Genomic DNA, 13,368 nt, shown 5'->3' with positions numbered 1-13,368 from the left:
TTGTCTTTGGTTCTGTTTATATGCTGGATTACATTTATTGATTTGTGAATGTTGAACTAGCCTTGCAAGGTGGAAGCACTTTTAATTGAAGAGGGATAAACAACATATCTCATAATCCTAATCTTAGTGCATTTACTAATTACCTCCTGAGTATCTTGAAGGATTTCTTAGAAAACTATTTTCATAGTCTACATTAATCTCCGTTCTTAGGTACTGATAATAGAATCCACTGTAGCTAGTTAAACCCAAAGGGATCTTGAAAGGAATATAGATAGCTCAGAGAATTTATAGTAGGGCTGAAGAAACGAACTCTAGTCTGAACGACAAAGAGGAAGCTGCCACCTTGGCCAAAATGAAACAGCCACCAGACAAGGAAGTCACCACATGTGGGTATGCTTCAGAATCATGCAGCGTCTGCTAAGGTCCTCACCAGTAAAATAGATTCATTTCTCCCTGTCTTCCTCCTCCTCTTTACATATCCCAGTTCCCAAAGAGACTCACATGATTATATCACTTGGCAGGGTTTGAATTATATCCTCAAGTTTTTTTTTATATGGGATCCTGAGAAGTACAAGTTTAGCTTTCTAGCCTTTGCAGTAAAGGAAGGATTATTAGAGGGGGATTAAATGAGTGTTAATGAGCCAATACAAGGTTTTGGTTACATTTCCTTTTGGGACATCCACCTTGGAGAAACATAGGTAAGGTTACCTCCTCAACATGGGAAAGTGCTATGATTCCAGAATATTAATTTTATTCTCTTTCAACTGAAACTGTAGCAATCTAGATGATCCATAATACAATTATTTTTGACAGTGAAGAAATAAAGAATATTTAAACAGAATTAGTACATTGTTATTTACTAGAGTACAAAAGTAATGATAATCGGATAAGTATAACAGTATCAGTAAGATTGATAAAAGCAAATTGTGCTTTAGATCAAGTGTTCAGAAAACTTGCGACATTAGATTGCATCTGTTCTTTTTTTCCAGAATTGTACCCACTCCCTTGAATTAGTTACCTTCCTCCAGCACTCCACCAGAATTATAAAACTCCTTTCAAACATCGGTTAATCTTGTTAGTTAACTTTTTTACCCCCTGGGAGATTTCCTTCCTAGAGCCCCATTCTTCCTGACCCAATATGAACTCACTGCTCTCTAGGCCTGCTGCCTGGCTGTTGTCTTGGGACTTCCTTTCATTGTCATCCTAGGAATTCTTTCACTCTGAATTTAATATGATTTTGGTAAATGAATGTTTAAAACTTTTATTCTGTTGGTTTGGGTATTAAACAAATTATTTGGTAATTAAATAATATAATCATGTATTTTGACCTTAATTCATATGTATTTTTCTTCTGTTCAACTATGAACCTTTTTAGGGCACAAACCTGTGTTGTTGTCATTGTATGTTATATTTATAATTCTTAGCGTGATGCCTAACACATAGTGGAAAGTTATAAGGATTTTTTTTTTTTTTTTTTTTAAGGAACGCTTGGATTTTGCAATGAAAGAAATAATATTTGATCTTCTCAGTGTTGGAAAATCTACTAAAACTTTCACTATTAATCCAGAGGTAAAAAAAAATTATAATGTAATAATGTAAAATCCTATACTTTTTTTTTTTTAAGAGCATGATTTCTGGAATCAGAACTCTTAGATTCAAATCCCAACTCTACTTCTAATAGTAGCTGTGATTCAGGACAAGTTACTTAACCTTTCTAATAGCTGGCCAAATGATTTAATGATAGGTTTTTTTTTTTTGAGACAGAGTTTTGCTCTTGTCGCCCAGGCTGGAGTGCAAATAATAGTGTTTAAGTGTGGTAGAAAATAATAAAGAGGCCGGGCGTGGTGGCTCATGCCTGTAATCCCAGCACTTTGGGAGGCCGAGACAGGCGGATCACCTGAGGTCGGGAGTTCGAGACCAGCCTGATCAACAGGGAGAAACCCCGTCTCTACTAAAATACAAAATTAGCCGGGCATGGTGGTACATGCCTGTAATCCCAGCTACTAGGGAGGCTGAGGCAGGAGAATCGCTTGAAGCTGGGAGGTGGAGGTTGCAGTGAGCCAAGATTGTGCCATTGCACTCCAGCCTGGGCAACAAGAGCAAAACTCTGTCTCAAAACATAAAAATAAAAATAAAAATAAATAAAGAAAGGAAAATTTTATCAGGTTAGTCAGCTCAGCTGGCTCCTGGAAGTTATAACGTGCTTAGGTTTTTTTTGTTTGTTTGTTTGTTTTGCTTCACATTATTTGTATTTAAGGTGTTCTTCAATAAATCTCATTCATTCAACATTTATTGAGCACCTGAAATGTGCCAGGCAGTGTTCTAGGTGTTATAGAAAAAACAAAAATTCGTTCCCCCCCCCGCCAAAAAAAAGTCAACATTAAAAAAGTGATTGTTAATATCCTGCTTCCATGGTCTCATTATTCATAGTAAACTCTAATTCATTCTTTAGACGTTAGATTTTCAGGGTTTTTCAAAATATTTCATAAATTCTTTATTGGAATCTAATTACATTTGAGAATATAAAAAGGCAAAATAGGTGTTATCTGTTTTCTTTTTTCTTATTTATTTTAAATTATGATCTTGATCCTAGGTATGTATAGTCAAATCCTAAGATATGTGTTTATGTAGTTAACAATGAGTTGGAAAGATAATGCAGCTTTTCATTTGTAATATTTTTAAGATAGTTTAATAACTATTTCCAGATTTTGAAAGTGAGCAAACACAATTGTTTGTATAGCTGACATACTTAACATGTTGGGGGTACATGTATCCCAGTGGGTATAGAAGGTAGTTCACTGGAATTCGGGAAGAAAATAAAGCTTTTATTTATATATTTTTTTGGTTTCTACCAACAAAAATGGTTTCCAGCAACAAAAATTATGAAACAAAAGATATTTTCTTGAACATCCATTTTAAGAAAATATTCACTCCATTGAATAAATTTATTTCTGGAAGTAAGTTTTTTTCTTACTGAAGTTCTTATACTAGGAGTAAAAAAAAAATCAGTTCTGGGTTTTTTTTTTTTTGTGGGCGTGGTGATTGTTATTTATTAGGTTTACTTTGTTAGGATTATCTTAAATCCGTATTTTCTTTTCAAGAACTTTTGTAAGAGCTAGTTTAGTTAAACATAGATAAAATTATCCATTAGCCCATTTAATCAAATACATGCAAATTGCAAGACACTGAAAGAATGTGTAAGTGAAGCTACCTCTGTCAACTCGACTACATTGTGGAGTTTTCCTGCTTCTTTCAAGGTGTCATCTTTGACTATGTGACATGTGACTGACTTTGTGATACTTAGACCAGGGGAGGGCACCAGTACTATGTCGTATATAAAGATGAGTGAAGCTTAAAATTTTAATCTTACTTAGATAAAAAATATATATAAATAAGAGCTTTATTTTCTTCCCATATTCCATTGAGCTACCTTGCACACCCACTGGGATATGTGTACCCCACTTGAGAGACCACTGGTGTAGATCAAAGATAATGACAGCTCGGGCTTAGATCATAGTGGTGCAGATAGAGGAGCATTCACTGAGAAAAGAAACATTGAGAAGGAATCAAATCTAGGGCAAAGTCATGCATTTGGTTTGAACATGTCTAATCTGAGGCATCCAGGTAGAGGCATGCAAGTAAGAGATGTCAGATGGGTCTGAGGGTCTGAGTTCAGAGAGAGGCCAGGCTTAGAATTTGTGGGTGATCTGGTATGGGTGGTAATTGAAGTCATGTAAGTATATGCAGTTGCTTTGGGAGGTAACAAATAATGATAGGAGAAGGCAGCCTAGGAGAACCTTGCCTTGAAGCAGTCTAACATTTAATACCCAGGTAAAGGAGGCCAAACCTGAAATGCAGATAAAGATGACACAGCCAGCAGTGGAACATAGATACCAAAGGAAGGGAGTGTTTCAGGAGAGAACGGGTACTTGACCTTGTCCATGTTGCTGGAAAATCAACTAGCATGCTATAAATAGGCCCGCTGTTTTGAGCAATATGGTCACTGATGAGTGAGAATGGCTTCAGGGAAGTATTTGGGGAAAGTTTCTTCCATTAAGATAGCAAGTATACTTAAGAGAAATGGGATATACTCAGTTGAAAGGAAAATGTTGAAGATGCAAGAAAGAAAAGATGTAATTGGTGCTATAATGTTTCCAAACATGCAAGAACAGATGGGATTCCAACAACTAGGAAGACTGTCACTCCCTCACTATACCAAGAGCAAAAGGGAGGGAGAAGAGGTGCAGGTATAAGTAAATTAGTGTGATTTGTAAAGAGAGATTGAGGAAAGTTGATGATTTTTTTTTTTTCTGTGAAGTAGAAGACAATTCATTTGCCTAGAAAGGGGAGGGGACGGGACCATAAGAGGATAGGAGAGTTGAGGAAGAGGATTGCTATAAGCCTTAGAGACAGTAAGGAAGCCGGTCAGCCTCAGAAGTGTGGCATTTGGGGATTTGATATTAAAGCAAACTCTAATGCTTGGGCTGGTTAAAAATGTTGGACAGAAAGGTTAGTGTTCCTTCTATCTTCCTTCCTTCCAGCCCCCTGCACTCTGATGTTACTGATGAAATATTTCTAACATGCAAAAAGGGTAATTTATGACACTCATCTCTTCCTTTTGAATTTTTTTTCCTTTGAAGAGAATGAACATAGGCCTCAGAGTCTTCCTTGTAATAGCAGACAGTTTGCAGCAGAAAGATGGCGAACCACCCATGCCAACAACAGGAGTTATTCTTCCCTCAGGAAATACTCTTCGTGTAAAGAAAATTTTTCTCAATAAAACCTTGACAGATGAAGAAGCAAAAGTCATAGGTTAGTTTAACTGAAGTTAAATAAGTTGCTTTGTAATACAGTTTCATATTCTTTTATAAAAGTCTGATCAAATCTAAAATGTATATAAATTTGCCTAATACAGTTTTTCCAGTATATACAGCTGTACAAAATGAATACTTCTTTTATTTGTTTATTTACTTTTTTGAGATAGAGTCTCACTGTGTTGCCCTGGCCGGAGGGCATTGGCACAATCTTGGCTCACTGTAAGCTCCACCTCCCAAGTACAAGTGAGTCTCATGCCTCAGCCTTCCGAATAGCTGGGACCACAGGCGTGCACCGCCACGCCTGGCTAATTTTTGTATTTTTAGTAGAGATGAGGTTTTGCCACATTGGCCAGGCTGGTCTTGAACTTCTGACCCCAAGTGATTTCACTTGCCTCAACCTCCCAAAGTGCTGGGATTAGAGATGTGAGTCACTACATTCAGCCCACAGTGAATACGTTTTTTTGATAATAGTCATGAGTCTTCATGTTAAGAGTTTTCCAGTTAAATCTTTATTTTATCACAGGATCCTATTTACTGCATTCTGTCCTTTCTTCAACTTAATTTTAGTCCCCTGCATAATTTTCACATAATTTCTCCAATTAGTCAAATATGCTGAAGCTGATCATCAGGGAGATATGTCACAGTTGAAACCCGTTTTGTGGCAACAGTAAGCTAATATCACTTAAAGATTATTAGGCTTTTACTATAGAAAGTAAGTATTCTTTATCTAATTTCAGATATTTTATAACTGTGAAGTTTTTTCCCCTAGGAATGTCAGTTTACTATCCTCAAGTAAGAAAAGCATTAGATAGCATCCTCAGACATTTGGACAAAGAAGTTGGGAGACCAATGTGTATGACCAGTGTGCAGATGTCTAATAAGGAGCCTGAAGACATGATTACGTATGTAGTAAATTATTTGCCTTCATTGCTATTTCAGTTTTTCTAAGACAGTACGGGTGGTTCTTGGTTACCTGTCTCCTTACTTTGTCTTTGGAGTTCTTCCATGTTTCCATCTGCTGCAGTTTTCAATACAGTGATTCCTTCCATGCACTCAGTTTTATTCTTTAAAGTGCTGTCAAACTGGTATGGATAGCAAAACTCACTCTGGATCCCAGTCTGGTGTGTTGTCAATGACAAGGCCCTACACTTACTCCGTGAGCAAAATATGAATCCTAGGTACCCCGGATGTATGTGGGCGTGATTGGTTTATTACGTCAAATAAATGCTTTTACTGCCAAAGCCCTAGTTAAAAAAAAAAGAAAATCCTAAAAATCTGAACTCTGATTATTTTTGACTCCTAGGAACTAAGGGGTGATATAGAGAGGAATAGCATGAGTAGTTTTTTTTAGAAACAGTACCTCATCCCACCCCACCCCTAGGGCCTTGTCATTATTTGTCATCTCAGCATCTTTTTTTCTTGTTACGGACTTCCTCCTCAGGAAACTGTATGTTATAGCAGTAACTTATTTTATTTGCTAGAAAACATCTACATATTCTCTGTAAGGGAGGAGATTCTTTTGGATATTAATGTTTGCATTATAGGTCTTAGAATACCAAATTTGATATTTAATCTCTAAATTTATTTAATATACAATTATTATGTACTACTATATGCTAATATCTCTGAGAGTTTCTTTAATGTGAATTTTTTTGCCAATGTTACTTCCTGTGGGAAGTCTTGTTTTTCATCACAACCACTTCCCTCATTTAGTCAGTAAGTGTGCTTTCACCCAGTTCCTCTGATACCTATATAGCATATTTCTTCTGTAACTCCATTAACTTTCTCTTCTGTTTCAGTGTGCTTTAATTTAGGATCTTTGAGATAGAGAGCACCCTCTCAGTGACTAGGAGAAAAACAAGATAGCAATAAAGATTTTATTACTTACACGTGGGTGGGGGACACTGCACATGTGGAGGCCACGCTCACGGAGGTCAGGAAGCATATGTAGAGAGAGAGAAAGAGGCCCATGGGCCGATGACTTTTTTGGGTTGAGCGTGTTATCCAAACAGTTACCTAGGGGTAATTCTAATTGGTGGATTGAAAGCAAGCAGGCATGAGTTCAGGAGGTCATGCTGTGCCTGAGAGGTGGTCACTGGAGCACATCTGCATAGTCCATGTAGGGTACGCAGGTCAGTGGGGCCAGTCAAGTAGGCTGCATCTAAGTATCCATAGGGAGGTGATTACCAGGAAGAAGTTGTGTAAGACAGATACCTGAATCAACCACATTAAAGAACTGGGGGATGGAGTGGGATGTAGAACTGGAAACTGTCTCAAGGGTGACTGCACCCTTTTTCTGGTATGAGAAAATCAAACATTTAAAATGGGTGCCAAAGCAACATAAAATTATAAGAACACACTACAGAGTGATGTTACTTTTTCTTTCTTTGTGGTACTTCCTCTTTGTTAGCCAATACCCTCTTTTGATTATCTATTTTTGTAACATGTCATGTGAGTTATCCTGGGAGACCAGGAGGCAACACCATTGCACACTTTGCTGTCTGTGTATGAACTGAATAACAGATGCACCTTGACCAATCACCGACAGCCTTGATGGAAATGACAGTGATTATGATGTGCAGTGTACTTTATGGACCAAAGAGCCAAAGCAAAGTTGATTTATGCCATTACTTAACATATGGTAGCTTAAATTTCAACTGCCTTTTTGGGGACTGGTATTATTTACCTAAAGTATGGTAACTGAAATTCTTGCATTTTGAAACCATGTAAAAAGAGGACTGGCCATATGAAATCTCTGAAAGGATTAGTGAGTCCATTGCCACTATAACAAATACCCAAGGCTGCGTGTGGTGACTCATGCCTGTAATCCCAGTAATTTGGGAGGCTGAGGCAGATGTATCACCTGAGGTCAGGAGTTCAAAACCAGCCTGACCAACATGGTGAAACCCCATCTCTACTAAAAATACAAAAAATTAGCTGGGCGTGGTGGCAGGTGCCTGTAATCCCGGCTACTCGGGAGGCTGAGGCAGGAGAATCGCCTGAACCCGGGAGGCGGAGGTTACAGTGAGCTGAGATCACACCATTGTTGCACTCCAGTCTGGGCAACAAGAGCAAAACTCCATCTCAAAAAATAAAATAAAAATAAAATAAAATAAAATAAAACCCGGAACACTGAGAATATCCAAATTCTTTTCTACATAAGGATTATTTTATTAGGCCAACTGAAGAACAATTTAGATGAAAGGAATTTAAAAGGCCTCACCTTCAAATACAGACCAAAATAAAAACCAGTATATTAAGAGATTAGACATTTAAAATAAATAAAACTATTGAATAACTAGAAGAAAATATAGTAAAATTAAATTGTATTAAGCCTCTAGAGGTACCAGGATTTTCAAAAACCTGGCTTATTTTATTTTATAGAAATTTTAAGTATGTGTATTTATGTGTATATATCACATGCAAGACAAGGACAAACAATATAAACACCTATATATGAGATGAATGTTTCTAAGACCTTTGTTGGTGGAGGATATTAAGTGAAAAACGATGTGGCTAATTTTGTAGGCCCCCCAAAATAACCAGTATTTAGTTACTTAATGATATCAATGTTATTATTTATTATTTTAATATTTATGGGAGGCTAAATATTAAATAATCATCTTAAATATTAAGACTAATTATAAATAATCTGTTTATTTGTTATGTAATAATGGTTGTAATGCTTCTTGTCTAGTTACTGAAAACCTTTTTGTTTGCTGGCTTTCTTTTGAATTATTTCTGTATTCTTTTGTCCATATATAGACTAATAATTATCTACAGGATTTATATGTATTTTTTTAATATTAAATACATTAACCTTTGGGGGAGGGCTCCCACTTTCTGTAGCTATTTTTCCAAGTTTGATTTCATTGTCTAGCATATGTATTATGTTTCTTATTAAATCCTATTGTGTTTTTCAGGGGGGAAAGAAAACCCAAGATTGATTTGTTTAGAACTTGTATTGCTGCGATTCCAAGGTTGATTCCTGACGGTATGAGCAGAACTGACCTCATTGAATTGTTAGCAAGGTAAATGAGGATCACTGTTTGCTATGTTAAGTTTTATGTCTTCTGCTCCTTTATATTTCTAATATACCTTTGTTACTGTTATCACTAAAAAGGCGATGATAAAGACATTTCTAATCCTTTATCTGATTTACTTTCTAAATTTCTATTTTGTCTTTTTTTGTTGTTATTAAACACATTTTCCTCACTAATTTTTAACTTCTCAAGTTCTTCTAGATTCCCCCCACAAATCCTATCTTTCAGTTCCCTATTTTTCCATCTAGTATTCTTTCCTGGGATTTCTGTAACACATTATCCCTTAACATATGGGCATTATCAGTGTATGGTAATTCCCAGTTAGGCAATTAATTATTGTGTTTACTCTTACAGTCATTTCTTTAGTATCTCTGGTGGTAATTAGGTCTCATTTGTGCTTTTTTTCCCCCCATGGCAGAACTGTGGCATTCAAGTTTCTCTCTCTCTTCTATTAGGCATGTCATAGCCCTGTAAAATGAGTACATAACCTGACAACCAAACTTAAATACTAGCTCCTGATTCTAAGTTGAGGCGATAGCCTGTTGAAAACCTGCTTTGCTGATGTAGTTAGGGATTCCCTACATAAGAGATCAGCACATTTTTCTGTAAAGTACCAGATAGTATTTTAGGGTTTTGCAGATCATTATGATCTTTGCAATGGGTCCAATTATACAGTTTGATAGAAGTAAGACCTAGTGTTCAGTAGATCAGTACAGTGACTGTAGTTTACAATAATCTGTTGTACATTTCAAAATAACTAGAAAAGAGTAAAGGTTTCTAACATAAAGAGAAGACAAGTATTTATGGTGATAGATATCCTCGTTACACTTATTTGATGTTTACAAATTATATGAATGCATTAAATTATCACATCTACCACAAAAGCATGAACAACTATTGGGTATCAGTAAAACAAGCAAACACATACTCATCTCTGCCATTATAGTACAGAAGCAGCCATAGACAATAGAGTGTGCATGACTGAATTCCAATAAGCATCTGGCTGGATTTAGCCCTTGAGCCACAGTTTGCCAGCCCCTGTCCTAGATGGACAAAACAAATACAATGACTATAGCAGAGCCGCGATACTTGACTATGTTGAAAGGTGTTTACTTGTTGTTGGGCATTTATCACTTTGGTGTAAGTTAAATTCATAATAAATAAGCAATTAATAGACTGTTCCAGCAATCCTTTCTCCACTTCCGAAGCTTTTCACACACCCTGGCACTACCTTATCCTCAACTATTACCTGTTGTGATCAGAGATTTTATGTCTCCTGTGATGATTGTGAAAGAAATGGGTTACTTTGCATTATATAAATTTGTTCCCTTCCCACAGTCTCCTAATTTTTTTGTGAATTAGATTGCAGAGTTACAGAGTTCATGCCAGCATTGGAAATAAGAAACATTAATTATGTATAGCACTATTCCTTGAGAGAGCAGTAAACAACTACTGTTCAGTTCTGCTCTTACTCCTCCTATTTCAACATAACTCATCTACATCTTAGTGGGTGTTGATCCACAAGAGTAGATCTCCCATCTTTTCCACGAGAATGAAACTGCAACTATGAGGGCCAGGGATGGGACAGCTTAGTAAAAGAGCAGACAGCTGAACAGTGAATGACAATTTGCTTTGCTGTTCACTTTGCTTCTTTCTCCTATGATATTTGTTTACTAATAGTTTACCTCAGTGGAAAGGAAGATCCCAGGGTCTGTTCTGTTCTCTCCTTTCTTCATATCATTTGGAATAGTGCTGTCTAAATCTTACTTACTTTACCATAAAGGAAGCAAGCAAACGAAACAAAGATGCTTTGTAAATTTGCAGACCTGTATCCTGTCCCTAAGGAAAGTTAATTAATTCCCCTGCCTTTAATTAACCAAGCTTTATTGTTATTCTGCTCTGTACAATGAGCAGTTAAGTCACACATGTATACCCTGTATCACACAGATAGGAGTTTAAGATAGATATTTACATATTCATGGATTTAAGGAATGTTGAAATAACCTTTAAAGTCGGCATCATTGAGGACTGTCACTCTCTTCTCCCATATTGTATCTCCTGATGTCACTATTGGAGACAGAATACTGGGCTAGAGATGCTTAATTTGACCCTGTTTATTTCTCAAGTGCTGATGGAACTGCTGCTGTTTTGTTGCTTACTCCTCAGTCTGTCTAGCTATAATACATCTCGTTAGTCTCATTGTCAGTTGAAAGTTGGCTTAGTGATGACTAGAACTAAGTTCAGCAGGGTGAATACTTATATCTCCTTTCTCCTAAACTGCACAACTTTCCACCTCTGTCTTGGATAACTCCATTTTTCCAGCTTCCCAAGCATGTAATTGTATGTTTAATATTATGTACTTACCTTATTCATTCAGACTATTTCTAATTCTGATACATCTGTCTTTGTAGTCAATTACTAACATAATTCTCTTCAGATCCAAATCAGAAACTCTTTATTCATATAATATTATTATATAATGGTGGCTCCCACTACTGTAGCCATTTTTTTTTTTAATTTCTTATTTATCATTCTCTTTTATGTTCTGGTAAACTTCTGTAACTAAAATTATATTCAAAGCCCCATTTTGATGTATTTAAAAGCAAATTGTATATAGCGTCTCCTAATTTGTTTAAACTCTCTTTAGGACTTTATGTGCTGAGTTAACCCTTTTTTTTTTCCTTTTTTTTGAGATAGTGCCCTGCTCTGTTGCCCAGGCTGGAGTGCAGTGGTGCAATCATGGCTCACGGCAACCTCTGCCTTCCGGGTTCAAGTGATCCATCCGCCCCGACCTCCCATAGTACTGGGATTATAGGTGTGAGTCACTGAGCCCAGCCTTATTTTTTTTTCTAGGCATGTACCATTTATGATATTACTCCTAAATTTACTCTCATTCTTACCTTCAATAATTATTCTATTACATTGATTCCATCTTCATTTGCTGTATATTCTTCTTCACAATCAGCCATCTTATATTTAACTGTAACTTCAGTGCATATAAAGAATGATTGAGCAGTGGCACATGCCTGTAATCCCAGCACTCTGGGAGGCTGAGGCGGACAGATCATGAGGTCAGGAGATCCAGACCATCCTGGCTAACACAGTGAAACTCCATCTCTACTAAAAATACAAAAAATTAGCTGGGTGTGGTGGCGGGCACCTGTATTCCCAGCTACTTGGGAGGCTGAGGCAGGAAAATGACGTGAACCCAGGAGACAGCCCTTGCAGTGAGCTGAGATCATGCCACTGCACTCCAGCCTGGGTGGCAGAACGAGACTCCGTCTCAAAAAAAAAAAAATGATTTGAGATAAATCGTGTCCTTACCAGTGATAGCAAAGATTAAATAAATGTGAAGATAGTGCTAAGATATCATATGATTAGATACAATTTTTGATTGATTATAGGATAACCATACAGTATTTTAAGGATTAAAGGATTTTAAATGGAATTCTAATGTCATTTGTATCAAACTTACTCAGATTATAGTGAAAACACCAATAATAGGAATAGATTCATATGTGAATTTAAACAAATGAGATTATAAGCTAGCATAAAGTTAAATATAGCATGAAAAAGTGAACATTGGTTGTTATCTTCATATTTCTTACAAAACAACTAGAGGACATGTATTTTAATGTCATAGTTTTAAGTTTTAGATGATAAAACTAATTGAAAGGTATTGAAGTTTGCTAATGGAATTTTGTTCTTGGTAGGCTCACAATTCATATGGATGAAGAACTGCGTGCTCTGGCTTTCAATACTCTGCAGGCACTAATGCTTGATTTTCCAGATTGGCGGGAGGATGTTCTTTCAGGATTTGTTTATTTTATTGTTCGTGAAGTGACTGATGTCCATCCCACGCTTCTTGATAATGCCGTAAAGATGTTGGTACAATTAATAAATCAGTGGAAACAAGCAGCCCAAATGCATAATAAAAACCAGGACACTCAGGTACCAGATTCTTTTCTATTGTCCCTTTGTATGTGGTCAGTGCTAAATGACCAATAATGATTTTAATACAGATTTACTTTATCAAACACTAACAGTATTACTAGTTCTATTCACTCTCAATGTGTTCCTAATCCCTTAAACTGAACATTCCCATAGTTCATGTAGTAAATATATAGTGTTTATGCATCTAACTTTTCTAATCTTCTTCTTTGGGTAACAATTAGTTTTTAATGAGCATGGAAATTAGAGATAATTCCAGCTCACTTTTAGGTTGTTTCCAGTATATTTAAAGCCAATACAATAAATTTTTGGTAGTCTTCCATTTGGGTCATTTCATTGTTTTATCCATGTCACCAGTCCCTGTTTCACGTAAGACGGTAACTGTGCTCCTTAACCATAAAAGATACTCAAATCATTGATTTATGATAACGTATAAATCATAGAACCTTGGAATTTTAGACCCAAGCCATTGAAGTTAAACTAGCTTCTCAACCTTTAATGAGCATACAAATCAGCAGGGCCCTAAGAAAGAGTTTCCTTTTTTTTTTTTTTTTTTT

General features: G+C 36.3%; 1 protein-coding gene across 1 annotated transcript in view; it reads left to right on the top strand.

Moving 5' to 3' along the window:
• LOC105533577 (protein furry homolog-like) overlaps positions 1 to 12,811 on the top strand; it is a gene marked incomplete at its 3' end in the record, with an annotated part of 196,171 nt that extends 183,360 nt beyond the window's left edge. The window contains exons 16-20 of the mRNA XM_011972049.1: positions 1,483 to 1,569; positions 4,641 to 4,812; positions 5,587 to 5,719; positions 8,741 to 8,848; positions 12,574 to 12,811. Coding sequence (XP_011827439.1) covers positions 1,483 to 1,569; positions 4,641 to 4,812; positions 5,587 to 5,719; positions 8,741 to 8,848; positions 12,574 to 12,811 — 738 coding nt within the window. The remainder of the gene's footprint in view (positions 1 to 1,482; positions 1,570 to 4,640; positions 4,813 to 5,586; positions 5,720 to 8,740; positions 8,849 to 12,573) is intronic.
• Positions 12,812 to 13,368: the final 557 nt, after the last annotated feature.

The sequence above is a fragment of the Mandrillus leucophaeus genome, unplaced genomic scaffold (genome assembly GCF_000951045.1).
Source record: "Mandrillus leucophaeus isolate KB7577 unplaced genomic scaffold, Mleu.le_1.0 Scaffold1262, whole genome shotgun sequence".
NCBI lineage: Eukaryota > Metazoa > Chordata > Mammalia > Primates > Cercopithecidae > Mandrillus > Mandrillus leucophaeus.
The sequence above is the reverse complement of the archived record's forward strand: the minus strand, read 5'-3'. Positions and strand labels throughout refer to the sequence as shown.